This window comes from Haplochromis burtoni, unplaced genomic scaffold (assembly GCF_018398535.1).
Source record: "Haplochromis burtoni strain Fernald_Lab_line unplaced genomic scaffold, NCSU_Asbu1 Contig_7, whole genome shotgun sequence".
NCBI classification, from domain to species: domain Eukaryota; kingdom Metazoa; phylum Chordata; class Actinopteri; order Cichliformes; family Cichlidae; genus Haplochromis; species Haplochromis burtoni.
In genome coordinates, this window is record NW_024582368.1 from 4,905,337 (window position 1) to 4,925,214 (window position 19,878).

General features: G+C 40.1%; 1 protein-coding gene across 4 annotated transcripts; it reads left to right on the forward strand.

The window, feature by feature from the left end:
* Positions 1-23: 23 nt before the first annotated feature.
* On the forward strand, positions 24-19,778 carry LOC102296620 (protein FAM13A). 4 transcript variants are annotated; one of them, XM_014337453.2, is made up of 21 exons: positions 24-506; positions 1,288-1,489; positions 1,608-1,817; positions 2,622-2,802; positions 5,363-5,528; positions 5,984-6,102; positions 9,956-9,994; positions 11,029-11,250; positions 11,563-11,677; positions 11,831-11,916; positions 12,605-12,677; positions 14,836-15,028; positions 15,641-15,890; positions 16,143-16,275; positions 16,519-16,600; positions 17,337-17,536; positions 17,644-17,727; positions 17,859-17,960; positions 18,258-18,472; positions 18,637-18,738; positions 19,188-19,778. In XM_014337453.2, the coding sequence occupies exons 1-21, from the start codon at positions 477-479 to the stop codon at positions 19,312-19,314; spliced, it is 2,931 nt and encodes a 976-aa protein (XP_014192939.1). In that variant the 5' UTR covers positions 24-476; the 3' UTR covers positions 19,315-19,778. The 4 variants fall into 4 exon arrangements, with proteins under 4 accessions (XP_014192939.1, XP_005914275.1, XP_005914278.1 ...); XM_005914213.3 differs by having other exon boundaries at positions 26-506; positions 12,620-12,677; XM_005914216.3 differs by having other exon boundaries at positions 26-275.
* Positions 19,779-19,878: the final 100 nt, after the last annotated feature.

Here is a 19,878-nt window from a genome sequence, read left to right on the forward strand (position 1 = left end):
GACTGGAACACTTAAGGTAAAAATAAATAACATAACAAAACATCTTTATATATATTTTTCCACTTAAGCTCCTCTACAAATAAAATGATCTGGTGGCAATTTGGGATACAATTCCGACACCGAGCATCTAACCTACAGTAAAGTAAGCTACAGCATCCTGGTCCTGAAGGGCTCGAGTTCTCCTTACCACACGTCACCATGGTTACACTTGTGTCACGTGACTAGCAACCTAAACAATATTTTCCAGGGGGGAGCCAACGTAACGGTGAGAAGAAGTACGCTAACTACTCCATTTTAACAACAGCATTCCCCATCCGTTGTACACCTAGCACACTGGGATGTGAGGGCCATGGCAGTAATTAGTCTTCGTACGTCGGGCTTTCAGATAGTTTCAGAGAGCGGATCATCATGTCGAGGAGGGAAAAACCTGTTTACATTTCAAAAAAGGAGAACTGCCCCGGTTCGCTGAGCTGAAAATGGGAGCGAGTGCTTCATTATCGCTCTGTGTAAGTTTCGCCTGAGGTCTTATTCACTTTTCGGTGTTCTCGACATTTTCGTTGTTAGTCCGAGAAACACTCGAAGTTCTAAATATGTACCTCCACACAAAACTTCTTATAACCTGGAAACATTTAGTTAATGTTGACCGATATATCTAAGTTAACGTTTATTCCTGGAGGTCTCGTTATATCGAGGAAAAATGGCATTTTCTCCCTAGAGAGTGTGCAGTTTTAATGCTAAACAGCTAGCGTTTTCGCAACCTAGTCAAACAACTCACAGGTAATGAAGCAGAGATGGGGAAGTTTTCAGGATGTCCGCAGGACCTGGCTACTCTTAACCCTTTTAAGCCCAGCGTGTCGGATTTGATACATATGTTTTTGTGAGTTTTTGAGACTTCTACATCATTAGCGTGACTTTTTTTTTAATCTTCAAAAAATGATATAAATTGCATGACACATTTTAATGAATAAATTGCAAAAATATGGCTTATGTAGCAAATGTGATAAAATGTGATACAAATTAAAACTAAATATATATATATATGTGTGTGTGTGTGTGTGTATATAAATGCAGATTAAAATTTGATATATTTTTATATATTTTGTCTAAAGGGTCAACAAACACACCATTATCAAAAAATTAAAGATTCGGGTAGTTATTTCATGGTTCAGGTTTTAAAGGGTCAAAAGAGAAAAGAAAATACAGAGAGAAAACCCCCATCTGTGGTTATTGACTATAATAAAAAACTTTGACTGAGTCAGCTGCATTGTGCCTCCTCTTGTCACGCAGAGCGATGTGTCTTCAGTGAGAATTGTGAGGCCCAGCGCCAAGATCAGTCCAGAGCCCTTCATTCCCACCCTGGTTACGGAGCCTGAAGAGGCACCCAGGTGTGTGTTTGGTGTTGCTTTGGAAACACTGAGAGAGGAAGGGCAGATGGTCTGCGGAATACCCCTTGTGTTAAGAGACATGGTGGATTACTTGGATAGGAATGGTAATAGCCCCCGACACACACACACTTTTCAGTCTCACCTTATTCCTCATTTCTTCCTTGCTTTTTCTTGCAACATCACCTGAATGTGCACTTAACTAACTCCCTTTCCTCATTGCAGGAATGCAGCATACAGGTCTGTTCCGTCTGTGTGGGTCAGTGGTGCGAACCAGGCAGCTGAGGCAGCGGTGGGACAGTGGTGAGAGGGTTGACCTGGACCATGAGGCAGATGTCCCTACTGTAGCATCTCTACTAAAACTCTTCCTTCGGGAGCTCCCTGTTCCTCTCATTCCTGAGCCTCAGCGCAAACAGCTGGTTCTGTTCATAACAGGTAATGCCAATTAGGTGGTATCACATTTTATTAACTCTAAGGTAAAATATGGTTGCATTGAAATTGGTAGTATTATTGTTAGTCCTGATGCAAGCAAGGCTGAGCTCAGTCAATATGTTAATGCGCATCTTGATCCCATTTTAACACATCAAGCTTTCTTTAAAAAGCTGGAAAGGAAATTTGGCGTGGCTGAGAAGCTACCTGCTGCTATCAAGCCTCACTGAAATATCCTTTTAAATGTTCTATAAGTTTTTTTTTTCTTTAGATTTTGTACCGTGACCGAAATTATACTGAAGCATGATAACAAATACAAATATACAGCAGAGTAACTAGCGATGGAACTAATGTACCTGTACCAGGTCAGTGGCCTGATCTTAAAAGTCAGCCTGGGAACATGTGAAAAAACATGAGCAGCTATGATGCCCTTAAATCCAGAGAAAACAGTGCAAAAACCTCACCATTAAGTACCAAAACATGTATATGCAAATGCACTTTGGAAACTTTATCTATAAACTGCTAGGTAAAACTATCTTAATCTATCTTATATTTATGTAGATTCATTCTGCTTTGTATCAGCACTTCAAGCTGTTGGTGGCTATTGTACTCTGAGTAAGAAATTAATTATTTACTCTGTAAAATGACACCCCTGTTAACAGTGCCTATGCCAAAGAACTAGAGACACAAGTGATGTTAAAAAACTATTCAGTATGAATTCTCATGCAAATTTATATATGTTTATAAGATATAAACTCTTTAAGTCTGAAATGTACATGTTATTGTATTTTGTGTTTTTCTTATTTTTAGGATACACAGATGAGGAGGAGATGAACCAAAGTCTGAGAGAAAAACTATCCCAAATCCCTGATGACAACTTCAATATTTTGTCTTACCTCATCTGCTTTCTATCCAGAGTGGCCACTCACAGCCAGTCAAACCACATGCCTGTGGAAAATCTGGCAACCATCTTTGGACCTTGTATGTTTCAGTAAGTTGCCATTATTAATGCCACATTCAAATCCTCACCAAAGCTACAGCGTGACATAAACACTTAAGCAGAGAGTTTAGTGACTCAAAATTGTATGTTCTGCCATGCCTAAAAGTTTTGGTTTTAACATTTCGTTTTGAAGAGGTTTGTGGTTCTAGTTTCTCTTCATTTTCACAAAACACTGGCTTTGTGTGATGATGGCAACCTACAACATGTCAGCAGCAGTTCAGATGCCTCAGTGGCTTTATGTGTCTTTTGCATGGAGCTGGGTTGGTCCCTTTAAGGAAATGGGTGTGAACTGGGGTTAATAATGCAGAATATGTCACATAAAGATACAGACAGGGGTCATCAGGATTTTGCCGGTTGTTTCTCCCTTCCTGTTTACAGAAGTCAGCCATCACTGTAAACAAGCACAAACTCTAGGGAGCAAAAGTGTAAAGTTAGACTTTTCTTGCTTGAGTTTTCATCGCAATTATAATTGGTCAGCATCTTTTAAACAGTTCCTCCATCCTTTAAACTCTCAGTTTTGCCTTTTTTCTGCTCCCATTTTTTGTAACAGTTAACGTCATGTCAGTGGAATGTGGTGTTAGTCATAAAGTTCTGGATTTGTGGGGAAAATATCTGGTGATTATAGGCTGAGTACAAAGAGTTGGTTAGGGTGTGTGGAATTGGCAGCAGTGGTTTGGAAAAAAATATGGAGGCGGGTTTGAAATGGTTGGTAGTCTTGGAGAGCTGCAAAATGTTCGGTGCTGTTTTGCTTCTGACCTGAGATCTGAGAGGAGTGGATTGAATGAAAAACATTAGGGGATGAAAGACTGCAAAAAGATGTTCAAAAGTGATTACTTTGTTAAAAAAAGTAGCTTCTGGTTTTTGATTGTTTCTTGGTTTTGACTGACATGCATTATTATGAGCGCCTGCCACTTTAACTTTTATATATGTCATTTAAACCTGTTCCTTTCCTTGGAGGTGTCAGTTATGTAATGTGTCTGACATCGAGTCAAGTCAAAGTTTATTTATATAGCAAATTTAAAAGACTAGTGTACATCAAAGTGCTTCACAATAAAACCGCAGTGTGTACAATTATACTTAAAATTGCATTTACATGGTATACTGCAGACCGAATGAAAGCCAAACTAATTTGTTTTAAAAGCTAAGTTAAATAAGTGTGTTTTTAAACGGGATTTGAACGATTGAATTGATTCCGAAGTATGGGTTTCGACTGGGAGATTATTCCAGAGTCTAGGGGCAGCAATGGCAAATGCACGGTCACCTCTGGTTTTTAAATGAGACCTTGGTTGCATTAGGAGCAGTTGGCTGGAGGATCTTAGTGCTCTCTTTGGGTGTAGCTTGCCATCACCAGTGTGTGAGTGTCTGTGTGAATGGGTGGATGATTGAATGTGTAAAGCGCTTTGGGGTCCTTAGGGACTAGTAAAGCGCTATATAAATACAGGCTATTTACCATTTACCATTTGTACAGCTCAAGGAGATCAGTTAAGTAGCTCGGGGCCAGGTTATTTAGAATTTTAAAAGTGAGCAGAAGGATTTTGAAATTAATTTGATATTTGACGGGAAGCCAGTGTAGGTTAGCAAGGGCAGGGGTGATGTGCTCATGCCTTCTAGTGCCGGTTAAGAGGCGTGCTGCCGCATTTTGGACTAATTGCAGGTGCTGAAGGAGGGAGAGTTGGAGGCCCAGGTAAAGAGAGTTGCAATAGTCCAATCTACAAGTGATGAAGGCATGGATACGTTTTTTGAGTTCTTTATGCGGTAAATAGGGCTTAGCTTTGGAAATTTGGCGTAATTGATAAAAACTGGTTTTTAGCACAGTAGATACTTGCTTGTTTAATTTAAAAGAACTATCCATAAGCACTCCGAGGTTTCTGGCAGAATGAGAAAGTGTACGTCCGGCTTTTGATGGTTCAATGGTCGAAGATTCAAAAGAGTTTGACGATCATAGGAAATTAGTGCAAAAACATCCGGGAAGCATACATAAAGTAAAACGGCAAGCAGTAGGCAGAGCTTGGGGAGACGAAGCAATGTATGTATTGCATTGTGATCTTGTTCCCATATAGGCCATGTGGACTTATGTCTATTATTACATAGCCAAATTTTCACACTCACTTCATACGGGATGAACTTTTTGCTGTTGTTTACACTGAAGAAAAACTGAAATGTAGCTGTCAACAATAACACTGAAACGCAATTGCAGCATAATGTAAACATGTCAAGACATTCTATTTTATTCTAAAGTGGGCTTTCCACACTGTACAGGATTATCTGAAATGTAATTTAAGCAGATGTTTCCAAAGCCAAAGGGAAATTTCATAGTTGTTTACTGATGTTGTTTTTGTCACTGGGCAATGTCAATGCTGGGTGCATAGAGCCCCCTTATGCACTCAATTTATCTCAGTTTACTGATGTATAAGCCTCTGTCCACTAGATGGGGCCCATTTCCAATATGTTAACAACATGTAATGGAAGACATTTACAATTCACAGTGCATCATACAGTATGTATGTATTGCGTTGTGATCTTGTTCCCTTTTCTCTTTTTTGTTTTCCAGTGTTGCAGAAGGACCCAGGATGCTGGAGGAGCAAAGTGTATGCAATGCCCTGTTGCTCCATCTCCTCAGGCATGCAAAGGCTCTCCTTCCAGCCCCAGCCGTGGGCGCCTCAATTGCCTCAACCTCACCTCCTCCTCCTGTCCTCTCTGCTCTTTCACACTTTGAGGTGAATCCAGTTTTTTTAAACTAGATGTATGCATCTATTTTGAATTAATGTTACAGCTCTTTCCATCAAATATAGCAGTTTTACATGGTAGTGTTAGTTATTACCAGCCTTTTAGCTCATGATATTCAGTGTGTGTCACGTTATGAATAGTCTGTCTGTTTCTTCAGAAGACGTTCTTTAATTTTACAGATATTTTTAATACATTTTGTGGGCCATAGGCAGTAACATTATTCATCCGTTTTTATCATATATTATTTATTGTATGTTATGCATTAAACTGAAAGTAGGATTTATTGCCGCTCTATTACAGTAAAACCTTTGTTGTGACGTTTCAGCTGACTTGGAAGCAGTCAAAACTGCAGAATCTTGTGTAGTAAATGCAGAAGATTCCTTCAATGGTTTGTAGTCTGTCTCTAGTGGTGTGTTTGTGTGTTTACTGTTGATGTCCTTGCTAGGTCCGACCCAGCAGCTGTTACTCAGACCACAGCAGTGTCCCCAGGTTTGGGGTGGAGAATGCCGTGTCATCAACCAGTCCTGCTAACCAGACAGTACGGCTGCAGACTCACCTCAAAAGGTACTGTCCCCTAGCACTAATGTATTTGAAATTTTATAGATAGATAGATAGATAGATAGATAGATAGATAGATAGATAGATAGATAGATAGATAGATAGATAGATAGATAGATAGATAGATAGATAGATAGATTGATTTCCCTTTAGGTCTTTTTAAGGCAAGAAACCTGTGAGCTTCAGAGCAGCACCTTCTTACAGTAACTTTGTCAACCAATATTTGTGTTCTGTTACTTGTCCAGCTTGACCCATTTGACCTTTCAGTCTAATGGACAGTAAAAAATAGTGCCAAATTTATTTTCTCCCAGAGAGACTCTACATATTTCTTTTTCAGTTGTGAATGTTTGTTGCTGCAAGCTTGTAAATGGAAGTTCTGTTTGAAGCACATTTTGTTCTTGCCATTTTAGGCATAAATGCTAGTAGCTGTTTACCCTGTGATGATGCAACGATGTTATCAGATGACATCAGGCTCATGACGACTAAAGGAAAAATTCAATATTACATCAAGATCACAGCCATATATCAAAGTGATCAGATTGTTCTTACATTACCAACTTGTGCCAATTTAAAAAGCAGGCATCAGTAGCTGGGCAGCTACAGTACGAGGCATGAAATATACATTTTTTGTACGTGTCATTTTCAGGTTGGATGTAGAGGAGTTGGTAGCAAAGACCTCAGTCCATTTCCACAACTCATGTTGATGCACAAAAGTCATGCCTGTCTAGCTGCCGATATGTTTTATTAAGATTTGTTTTATTTACCTTAAGACAGAATAAGCTGAACTTGTCTGAGATATTGGTCCATGCATTCATTTCAAGCAGATTAGACTCTGTTTGCTAAATTATTCAAATTATCACTAGGGCACCTTTAGCTTGTTCAGAATGCAGAAGCCTCACTTTATTGACTCACAGTTCAACACAGAATTACCTTAAAAATCGTTCTGTTAGTTCATAAAGGTCTCAGTGGTTTAGCCCCACCACTAAATTGCTGATTTGCTGGGTGCCTATAACGCAGTTAGACCTCACAAATCACCAGGTATAGATCTTTTAACTGTTTCCAGAATTAGATCTAAGGGTTCTGAGGGTTTTAGTTACTGTGGCCAAGGTCTTCAAAACAAGCTGCCTGTTGACCTGAGGTCGGTAACAAATATGCCTGCTTTCAAAATGAGACTCAAAACCTTTTTATTCTCACAGGTTACATCTAATAACTGTGTTGTTTTTATTGCCTTAAGACATTGTAGGGATACATAGTTTTGTTTATGTTTTTATCTTTTATGATAAGCACATGCAGTGAAATGTGCTACATAAATAAAATTGACACCGACATTGTATATATAATGTAGATTCAATGTGGAGTTCTTATCTAAGAATCAACCACCCTGTGTTTATTTGTTATCTCATAATTTTATATAATCATCTACTGATTCAGAGCTGTAAGATCTGTCACCAACAAGCTTCGAGAAGATTGTCAAAGCTTCCAAGACAGTTTTATGTGTTCTCGCTGCATCTGAGTGTTTGTTTAGCTCTAATAGGGCAAACAAATATCAATAATTTTTCATCAACAGCTTCCCACTCTCATCTGTTCTTCAGGCAGAAATGTTGAATCATTCCAACTGTCTTTCTAGTTTAAATATATTGAAATCAAAGGTACACAGCATTATCTTTTTATTAGTTTCATTTCTGTAGGTAAATAGGAGTCGGGTTAAATATCTACAATATGGTAACAAGAAGTGAAACTGTGTTTAACTCATTTATTTGTTTCCTAACTTAAGAGTAGCAGCACATTGTCTCCTCCATTTCTCCTTGTTTCAGAAATGCCTAATTTTTGTTTTGCATGCATAAACAAGAAGGGATCATATTTATTTTTTGCATCTGCACATGCCAGACTGGTATCTGTCGCTGGGAGAGAGGCCTGGCATTTGCCTGCTGTGCTGTCTTGCCATGTCTTGACCTCGGTGCAGTCCCGCTCTAATTATATCTCCAAAGGGTTTCATTTCAAAACAGGTGTCCATTCTGACTTTTTCCAATTACATAAGATGATATTATAAATATACTGAATGATTCTAAGAAAAAGTATCGTGTCTTTAAGTCAGCGCATTGCAGTCATATTTTTCAGTCTTTCATCCATTTTCTTCCGCTTATCCGAGGCCCAGTTGCAGGGGAAGCGGCCTAAGGAGAGAAGCCCAGAGCTCACTGTCCTTGGCCACCTCCAGCTTGTCTGGGGGAGCACAAAGGGGCTCTCTCCAGTGTGTCCTGGGTCTGCCCATGGGCCTCCTTCCCGTGGGACATGCCGAGAACAACTCATCCAGTAGGCACCCAGGAGATATCAGATGCCTGAACCTCCTCAACTGTCTCCTTTCGATGTGGAGGTGTAGCGGCTCTACTCCAAACCACTCCTGGATGGCCGAACTCCTCACCCTATCTCTAAGGGAGAGGCCAGCCACCTTTCTGAGAAAGCTAATTTCCACCACTTGTATCCACGATCTTGTTCTTTCGGTCACTACTCTAGCTCGTGACCATAGGTGAGGGTAGGGATGTAGACTGACTGGTAATTTGAGCACTTTGCTTTTACGCTTAGCTCTCTCTTCACCACGATGGACCAGTACAGAATTCGGATCACTTCAGCCGCAGCACCAATTCATCTCTCGATCTCTTGCTCCCCTCTCCCCTTTATTTGTGAACAAGGGCCCAAGATACTTAAACTCTTCCACTTGTGGTAGTAACTCATCTCTGACCTGGAGGGGACACTCCATCCTTTTCCAGCTAAAGAACATGGCCTAGTTGGAGCACACCCTCTGGTCCCCCTTCTTAAAGATGGGAACCATCTTAATGTATCGACATCCCTGTGTTTGAACATGGTGTGGATAAACTGTGGTTTGTACAGAAGTTCAATAACAGAATACCGCTTGGGTTTAGATCTGGTAGGCCGTTCCTCCCAATAATGACCCCTCCAGGTTTCAATGTCATTGCCCACATGACCATTTAAGTTTCCTGGTAAGGCGATGGAGTCCCTAGGTGGGGCACGCTCAAACGTCCCACCCAGAGACTCCAAGAAGGCCAGGTATTCTAAACTGTCATTCAGCACATAAGATAGCATCCACCAAACAGACCATCTCAAAGGCTGCCAGAGGCCCGACCTGACGGCGCAGGGGGAAAACCCTCTCATCTACTGGGAAAAACTCCAACGTACAGGCAGCAAACTGAGGGGAAAATAAAATTCCCACCCGACCAGGTCCTTGCAGGGCACCCATGACATAGATAAGGAACTCAAATTCTCATAAAATTCTCATTTTCAGGTTCAAGTTTCAAGTTTTTTTGTGTAATAGGATTTTTATTGGCCAATGAATTATCTTCCTTATTGAGTCATGTTTTTTTTTTTTTGTTTGTTAAATATTTATTGTGTAATTGATGTGTTTAGGCATGATTTTAAGTACCCCCCATTTGCGACCTTGTATCTATTTTTGTTAGTTTGTGTTGCCTTTCGGCTCTTAGCATTTCTGGCCTACTTCCACCCACTGCTGTGCCAGAACTGGCACTGCTGACCCTGAATATGACCAAGTGTTTCTGTCTGGGAGCTCAAATTTCTGTCTGTGCACAGCTGAATGCTGAGGTGTGTTTGTGTGCATGCATTCTTGTTTGTGTGTATGAGCCTGGGTACCCATGATGGGTCAGTTCTCTGGCTCTGGGCGCTACTTTTTTATCATTAAGCACCCATCATCTGTGCTCTCTTTTCTTTATGTCTTTGACTTTCTCCATCCACCCAAAGCAGCAAACTGTTTACTGTCATAGGTAAACTGCATAATGTTGTAAGTTAATCGGCTTTGGCAGAATATGTTTTCTTGTCTCATCTGCTTCAGCATCAGGGACAACAACCATGGATCTACAGTCTTCTGCAAGTGAGTGAGTTCATGCAAGGTAGCTTTAGAGCCAGTGGACAGATGTATTTGCTTTGCAGCAGCGATCATTCATCCATAAAAAGGTTATGAGGCTGCTGGTATCACTCAAAGCAGAAGTCTAGTCACAGATAACCTGACTAATTTGTGTGTTTCAGGGTTTTGTTAACATTATTTGGTGATTTGGTGTTGTCTGCAGTTTTCTGATAGCTGTTGTTTCTGCTGTTCACTAGCTTCTGTTAATATAGTGGATGTTTAAAAAAGGGAAACTTGAAGCATAATTCATTTGGGTAAATCAGTTGTGCTTGTTTTTGCTGAGGGCAGCTCATCAGAGTTTTATGAGACATGTCGTGGCGTAACATTAGATCAGGCACTGCTGATTCAGACCCCCAGGATGTTTTCCTGCAGAGATGAGCAATTTTAACTCCTCTTAGCCCTGTGATAATGCACTTACAAGTTTGTTTTTTCGATTTTACTCCTGTGAATGCAAAATGATATACTTTAGTTTATTTTTCCTTGATTTAACAATGCGTTTTATTTTATTTTGTACCCTACAGATTTCTTTTATTTGTTCTTTGCTGTCTTTAAGTGTATTAAAGAGTCCCTGCATTTTAATGTGCTAGACTGAAAATTGGCACATTGTTAATATATCTTTAACTATTGCCTAGATAAGAAATGAACCATGAGAAAAATTATTAAAAGTTGCCTTCCTGTAAAAATGCCTGCTATCAATTTAGTTATTCCTTCTCTACGGGAACATTTGCATTGTGTTTTTTTAGCTAGACCATTTGTTCTTCTACAGCAGATTGTTCTGTTAGTACCATTTTAGATGAAAATATTCACCAAGCCTTTGGTAAAAAATTCTGTATTTTAACTTCATCAAGGTTTCTAGCTCCAAAATATCTGCTCTTGTTGCTTCTTCATGAAATCATTACTTAAAATGTATTAACACTTTAAATAGGGTGCCTCATTAGAAAGTGTTTTCTGTCTCGCCTCATCTTCTCTTCGTGTGAACTCCTCTCTCTGTCTCTTCATAGTACTGACACACCGGTGCAGGGCTGTGAAAACAGCTTTGACGTCAGCACTGACATTCAGAAGCTGATTGCAGACCAGGAGGTTCTAGAGGAGAAGAGTGAAAGTGTGGAGGCAGGCGGTGTGCTCTCCTGCCCCACTGACCCAGGGCCAGGGCAACATCCACCGAACAGACCATCTCAAAGCACACAGGGGGAGCTGCCAGAGATGGAGTGTACCACCCTGGGGTGAGTATATCTGTCTACCCATTTTCTACCCAGAGATTATGGTGCTTATATAGCACTCTTCTACTCTAACTTTAACAGAGGATTCGAAGCGCTTTTTACAGGCCACATTCACCACATTTATTCATTCAGAGCCACAACAAAGTGCACTCTGATTAATGTATCAAGGGCAATTTGGAGTTCAGTATCTTGCCTGAGGACTATTTGACAAGGTCACATCAACATTATGCCTGGTCATATTATCACAAGAAGATAAAAAAAATATATATTTAGTTTCTCCCATCAGCCTTCTCAACCATTTCTCTTTATCAACAGAACCTTATCACAGGTGGAGGTGTCCTCCATAGCGAAGAAAGACGACATGTATGAAGTAAACATGGTCAAAGATGGAAAGGTCCTTTCCTCATCTCTCAATGATGACTGTTCTGCGGTGTGTATTGTTTTTTTTGTTTTTTTTTTCACATTTTATCACAAGTTTGCTTTATTTCTCCTTTTTTATTGATTTCTACTGTTTAGTAACAGCATTATAAAAGCTCACTAGGTGTCTATAACGTTGCATGACTTGGACTAAACTGCATTTCAGGCTTCTGCAGACACAGGCCACCTGTCATCTATTTCAGAGAATGAAACACAGAGCAATGCCCAAACACCGAAGCAGCCCACAGAGAGGTGAGAGGAAGGTTTCTTCATGCACATAACAGAAGATGATTTTTTTTTCCAGCTGTGGTATTCATTTATTTATTTTTTTATTTGCTTTGTATGCCTTATAGCCCTGTTTGATTATGAGGCATGGCAGATAGCAAAAACATTTAAGTCAAAGTGAAACTGCAAATTTCAGACTCCTCCCAATCGAATTTTAACATTATTCTAAAAATCAGAGAGAAATAAGATTTACATTAGTAGTCTTTGTGTGATCGTTAATGTTACATGATTCTATAATAGTTTTTTCCCCTTTGTACTGCTCCTTGGTTCGTCTTAGCTCAGCTCATCTCCAAGCCCTGCAGTCAGTTTAGAAATGGGTTATGGGAACAGTGTCCTGCTCACAGTCATGGTTTTGATATGATTCCAGTCTAAATAACACTGACACGCCACAGGGGCTCACGTGGAACAGACCGTCTAGCTGGATGTGACTGACCTACTATAGTGGCAAGCTGAATTTTTGTTTACAGATAGGTCATTGCTGTTATGTCCCACTGATGTCAGACATGAATAAGCCATGGCCCTAATGGCATTGCCAGCTAACCCTCTGGCCACAGAGCAGCAGATCTGTATTGATTATAACAGACAAAGCATTAAATTGGCGGCCATGTATTTATTTCATGTATTTATTTCAGTTGTATTTGCCTTTTGTTGACAGAATTTTCTTTTGCAGCGTCTCTTTCACCTCTTTCACCAAGGCAGAAGACAAAACCACAGTGTCTGAATGGAAGGTAAATATGGCTCTTTAAACATTATAGCTACCCTCTCCAAATAATTTCCCCATTCTCCTTTAAATTCTTTTTTTTTTTTACACTAGTACGACTGTTCTGTGACAGCTAGGCCAGTCTGCACAAAAGTGAATATATTTATAATGCACGTTTAGAACATCCAGAGTGATTTACAAAGCTAGAAAAAGGTAAGCCCTGGGCTGAAGGCTAGCTTAATGTAGTGCACTAAAAAAACGAGAGAGAGACAGAGAAAGAAGGAACGAATGAGAGAAAGCCTTGAAGTTCAGGTGGATTGTCTAAGATTTTAGATCAAAATCAAACTGTAAAAGTGATCTCTCATACCAGATAAATATCAAGGGAAGCACCCAAAGTAGTTAACGTAGTCATCTGAGCAGTAGCTAAATACTGAATACCCTCACAATGCCCCTTTTTAGATTTGGAGGTCACACAGCTGGATGATGGTGATTACAGTTTTGCAATTGCTATCTGTTAAAATCTGTTAAAATTTTTGATTACAAAGTCATCTTAACTTTTTTCACAGAAACTATTCAAACTATTAATGAAATAAGTCTGTGTGGTGATCAAAAATAACCGGAGAGCTATTTTTTATGTCTCTATTATGTATCATTATAATTGAAAATTTTCCACATCGGTAAGTGTGTGGTTGCCCACATTGATATGTGTCAGTAAGTAGGCTTTGGGAAGGGGGTATTAACATTGGTTAAGCTCTTTGTTCCTTCAGAGGGGAAAAGGAGGAGGAGGATGTAACGGTTCTCCTGACAGGCATCATGATTGCTGAGGGAGAAACACAAGAAATGACGCAAGTTCTCCTCCCTCATGGTCTTTATAGATACATAAGTCAACACTACTTATGTCACCAGGATGAGTGATGCTGCAATCGATTGTGCTTGTGTGTATGTATGTGGAAGAGGATGGATGGATGGATGGATGGATATATATATATATATATATATATATATATATATATATATACATACATACATACATACATAGGAGCAAGGTTTCGTGACTGTGGGTTCTCTGGTTTAGTAATGATAGCCTCACTTCTGCCCCTCCCTTACATCCTTCCACCTCCTCTGTGACGCACAAAGCCTTGTATTTAATTTTTTCAAATTTTGTTTTATGAATGAACAACCAAGGAGGTGTAGAAATAAGAAGCCAATCCTGTATCTGCTGCTGTTAATGATATTGATGATGGGGGTGGTGCAGTTACAAATCTATTTTTTTTTCACTCTGCATATCAGCATCAGAATTCACTGCGTATGCACCCACTTGCACACACTCACCGAGGCAAACGGCTTCGTGACTCCCCGCAGCTCCATTAAACAGACTCCTTGCTTCGGCTTGACGTTGCTGTGGAAACACCTCGTCATATATTGAACCGCTCTCTTTTCTTGCACACACGCCCCCACATCGCACGCAATGACTGAAGAGGTATTCCTGCCACCCCTATTCTTCCGTGCATGATGAATAATCCATGTGGAGGCAGATCAGCAGCAGAAGTGTTGGGAATGCCGGTTTGAAGGAAAACCATGTGGATTTAGGGATGTGATATCTTTTCTGGGGGCTTGCCATATTACCATACACTGCCCACAAACAGGCGGATCAGGTGATCTGGGAATCACGGTGACACAGTTAATGGAATTACTGTGTATTGCTCATCAGAGATCCCACGCTGTATGCTGGTGCATATTAGGAATCTGACTGACAAAGGGATTCGTATCTTGCGGGTTGACTGCTGACCAGCTTGTAGTTGCTCACAGAGCTGAGGGGGGTGACCGCAGTGGGAATTCGATTTTTTTTCTTCTCTTAAATGTGATGCTTGTAGCGATCATTTGCAGTAACCTTTCATAACTACAAGGAAATCTAAAGACTTGTGTTCTGTTCCTCGTACGTCAAACAAGCAGCCTGCTTATAAAGCTGTATTCTGCGTTTTGACTCATACCTTTTTCAGGAAGACGACAAAACCACTCTTCTCACCTCATCTTGCAAATCTTTTCCGAGCCACACTCTGGACCAGAAGAGAGTGAAGAGATTTTGAAAGGACTGCTCAAGATTCCTGAGCATGATGTGAAACGCTTCTTTCTCTCTATCCTGTCCTACCTGTATCCTTGAAGCTATGTTTTGCTTCTGCTTCCAGAGCCCCTCTCTAAAGCTGCAAGCCCTGGAGGCTGACTTGGGACCTCCCTTAGCATCAGGAGACCCTGAACCTCAGGATAACTTACCTGCTCAGCAACAGCCTCTGTCTAATGAATCGCAAAGGCTGAATTTGACCCACAGCCTGCCATTAGCGCCTTCTCATGAACAGCAGACAGTCGACTCATCACCGCCTGGTAAGACAAGAACAATGACGATGCTGTTACAATGAAATAGCAATAATGATTTTTTAGCTTCCAGTATAAACACTGCACTGGCACTGAAGAGCAAAGCTGACATGATTTGTAAACATTAAAAAAACTTTAAAGTTTCAGCTTTGTGAGATAATGGGTTTTATTTTATATGTACTAAACTTGCAGCTCTACCTATGGTATATAATTCAGTCTCAGTTTTCTTTCATTTATTTTGCTCATTAAAGCTGTTGTAATGTTGCTGTCGATAATTGTTGGCCACAAAGTATGAGATTGATTATTTAGAGCTGGGTGTATCTTTCCTTGGTAAGTTAGGTAACTAAGGTAATATTGTTGCATCGCTCTACAGCTGCTGGTGTCCGTGGTTTTTTATTTCTGTTATTTTCATCCTTTTGTTCGGGCTAAACATTGTTAAAAACATGTATTTATTTTCTTTTCGCATAAAGATTATAACAGCTACACGAATAATCTTGTTTTACTGATTTGTCACAAACAGATAAATTAAGATTTTGCAAATTAAGATAGGGATTTTAGCCTAGCTTTAATTTTAATAAACATAAAATTATCATTTTACTTCACTCTTGCTCTCTCCTACAGCACACACCCCGTCCCCGCAGCTGTCAGATTCCAGTCCTGTCCATTCCACTTCCGCTTATTTAGAGGAACTTTCTGGAGAGGATACACTACCGAGCCCATCAGGCCCTCACGCCAGCCCACTCCTTTCCCGTTTTACGATGACTGACTGTCCAGTTCCCTCGCCACGTTGCCCCAACCTCAGCCACAGCCAACGCTACAATCTAGACCCCGACACAGCTCCATCTCCACCCTGCTCACAGCACATACGCATGTAAGACGACTTCTTTGCCGCTGACATTTGTAGCTCATAAATGGAATCCTCTCATGTTATGCTCTTGCTGTAGGTTAAAAATGAAAAGCAATTTGGAAATGTTTTTTGTTATTCATAATTAATGCTATTACCTTACAAAATCATACTGGCTGTTATATTTTGTGATATTTAACTACACCCTTTGAGTCTTTATTGCGTGGACCAATGTGCAGATGTAGAGTTAAATTGGGCATATGTTCTTCTTGTCTCAAGGGCTCGCTGCAGTGTCCTTACAGAGCGAGACGAGGGCACCGTGTCCATCTCAGCTCTCAACAGGCACATCCACACGCTGAGGAAGAGGATCAGGCATTTTGAGGAGTGTTTTGAACAGGAGAAGCATTATAAGGTTTGGCAGTGAATCAGACTTGCTTCATCAGGGTGCTGTAAAGATATTTAAGTTCTAAACTGTTGCTGCTAAGGGTGAATTACTCCCTCTGCTGGAACATTGGTAGCATAATGATTTGTTAGACAATGAGGAATAAGCTGGTGATAATGATTACTTTGAAAAAACACTTACTTGGTATCCAGTGCAACAGACTGGCCACTGTTATGTGAGATATCGTTTTCTGTTTTTTTTTTTTTTCCCCAGCCAGCACACAATGACAAGACAGCACATCCAGAGGTGGCCAGACTGATGAAGGAGCTCATCAGGTGTCGCAAGCAGCTTAAAGGTCAGTTATATAACCAAAAACATTCGCAAGTAAATTATTTTAAAAACTGCAGCGGGGAAAGAAGTTTCGTAAGTGGTTCGATTATCGGAGCTACATTGAAGCCTGAGGCGAAAATATGTACCTGTAAGCTAAACAACTAATTTTGAAACGTTGACTTAAATGTTGTGGGGATAGGTTAATTGGATAATCCAAATTGCCACTAGGTGTGAATGTGCGAGTGAATGTGAGTGTGAATGGTTGTCTGTCCCTATGTGTTAGCCCTGCGACAGACTGGCGACCTGTCCAGGGTGTACCCTGCCTCTCGCCCAATGACAGCTGGGATAGGCTCCAGCGCCCCCCGCGACCCTGAAAAGGACAAGCGGAAGCGAATGGATGGATGGATGGATGGACTTAAATGTTGCATATACCATGAATGTAAATGTCAGTAATGTAGGAGATAACCCATATGTAATAATTAATTAACTGAAATGAAAAGAGAGATGTTTATAGAAATTAGTAGGCTGAAATGTCATTTTAAAATGAAATGGTAGCAGAGAAATTATTATCTTTAACCTCCTAAGACCCGAACTCTTCCATTGCCTGCATTTTTTATTTCTCTTTGATATTTGGGCATACTGGGAGCTGATGAATGTAAAAACAAAGAATCACCAGATTTTTTTTAACTTAATTTTTGTTTCTAAGAAAAATGAGAACCACATATGAGGATATTTGTTTAAATTCCTGCTCTTTCCTGTAGAGCTGAAGCTAAGGCAGTCAGAAGAAGCTGAAACATGCAGGGGCAATACAGACAAACAGGAGGCAGTACCGACAGGAACTGAGCTCCAGCAGCTGAACAACAACAGCAACGCCAAGCCAAACGTAGAGGAAACGGTGAACATTATAACAAACAGGCTGAAGGAAAGACGGCAAGAGCTGGGCCTGCCCGACAGCATTAAGGTTGATTTTGCAGAATTGTTTGTACCATTAACACAAATATAGCAATACAAGTTTGGACGTTAGATGTTCTAAGAGTTTATTAGTTTTCACTACTCCCGTATGTACAGGAGATGTCTCCTTTCCAGATGAGTATGGAGAAGACCAGCATGCAGAAGTGTTTGTTGTACTTCGAGAGTCTTCACGGACGGCCGGTAAGACAAGCTTGGATGAATGCTCTTTGTTTTGATTCTTTTGAGAAGTAGTTTTATTTATTTTTATAAATATCTTTCTAGTCTGGTGAAAATCTATCTTAACGTTTTTCTTTCTTCATCTCTGTTGTCAGAGCACCAAGCAGGAGCGAACTTTGATGAAACCTTTCTACGATCGCTACCGTCTTCTCAAACAGCTGATTTCTTCCTCAGCCACAGTAAACATTACAACCATTGTGAGTCAACATTCAGTTGATTTTTTGTTTGTTGAAAGAGAGATAATACCAATGATGCTGAATTTTTAAGAAGAAAGGTTAAACTCAGACTACATCTGGCTGAATAGAACAGCTGCACAATACTATTATGAAACTTCTCTTTATAATATTAAGAAATATAAACAATAATAATGATTTATAGAAAGTCAGCTGGTTTTATCTATCCATCTCTTAACTTTCAGAACTGGACCATTGAAAATCGTTGGATTTACCTCTCTCTTTACCTTACCATGATTTCTTTCTTCTTTATCTGCACAGGAGGAAGAGGAGGGCTCTGATGAAGAGCATCCCAAACAGAGAAGCCCCAGGCAGCAGCCGCTGTGGTTAAAACCCTCCATGTGCGTGTCCTTAGAGGAGTTGCAGTGTCCGCCCTCCCTAGAAATGTCTGAATCGCCTCTGATATCGCCACTGGAAGAAGTGAAGGTTCTCCACCCGCAGATTATCACTATGGCAACACTACATGAAGCTTCCAGGTAAAAAAAAAAAACCCCCGATTTGCTCAGTCATGTTTTAAAGAAAGATAAAGATGGTTCGCATTTGTTTTTCTTTGATCAGCTTGTCTTTAGTTGTGGTTTATTTATTTAAACACAATCCAGATTATATAAAAAGTTGATGAATTGGTTCTTTCTTAATGCAGACCAGAATTACTCGATCACCTCAGGCTGACTCGATCAGAAAAGCGGAAGGTTCACCAAGCGCTTCGAGAGTTTGAGGACCAATTCTATGCACAGACTGGCAGGTAACACACCATGAAGCACATACGTACGTAACACATCAAGAGTACTTGGCTTTTGAATTTTATTTTGTCTTTTACTAAACTTGGAACATTTGGTTTTCAACAATGCCTTGTGAAAAAAAAAGAAAGAAAAACATCCACAAAAGAAATTCCATTGTTATGGTACGACAGTGTAATGCACACTCATGTAACATTAATCCAGCACACAGAGCTCAGGAAAGACAGATGTTTGCTCTGAATTGTACACAGTACTGTACATGTTAGTCCTCCAAAGTTAATGCAGTAAGTCTTTTTTTTTTTTTCTAATTACAATACACACTGTACAAAGCTATCTGAGTAAGGCAACATAGGGACCATCAACCAGTTATGGAAGCTGCTGCAAGTTGTTTGGAAACTACAAACTAAAGTTTGCTTTTCATTTGCATCTTCCATCCTCCGTATATCATTAACAGGGCATGTCAGAAGGAGGACCGTGGACCAATGGCGGAGGAGTACTGCCAGTATAAGAACCTTAAAGCGAAGCTCCGTCTACTGGAGGCCCTGCTTAGTAAACAACAGGACTCAACCAAGACAAGTTGAGTTACTCACAGTGGGACCTTTTTCTCTAACTTAACAGGACTCGATCATTTCTGAAATAAATCAGGTCATGAAGCCGGTGGTTCTGGTCTTGTTTCATGCCATGCTCATTATGTAGATGCACTTTACATGAAGGAAAAAGTGATGGAAATTGGTGACAATCTAAAATGCGGGGTCACTGCAGTCCCAAGAAGACATCCCTTATTATTCATGACCCATCTTATTATAAACCTGATGTAGCAAGCTTATGTTATGTAGCACAAATCTATGTCAAGAATGAAGCGCTGTAATAACTTGATGTTAGTTACACTGGAGTCATTTTAAGATTATGTATTATATGGCACTTTTTGTTATTCACTTTTTCCCCCTTGCCAAAACACTATTTGACACCTGTGTCCAGGGTTAATGTGGAAAATGCATTTAAAAGTGCTGTGTTGGCAGAAACGCGTAAGCTTAAATGCAGTCAATGAGACAATCCTGCAGTGTTTGTGCATGTCCGTTTTTAGTCCTACATTGTGCTATGATATGTATTAAGAATTACATAGTTGAGCTATATTGTAACTTTTG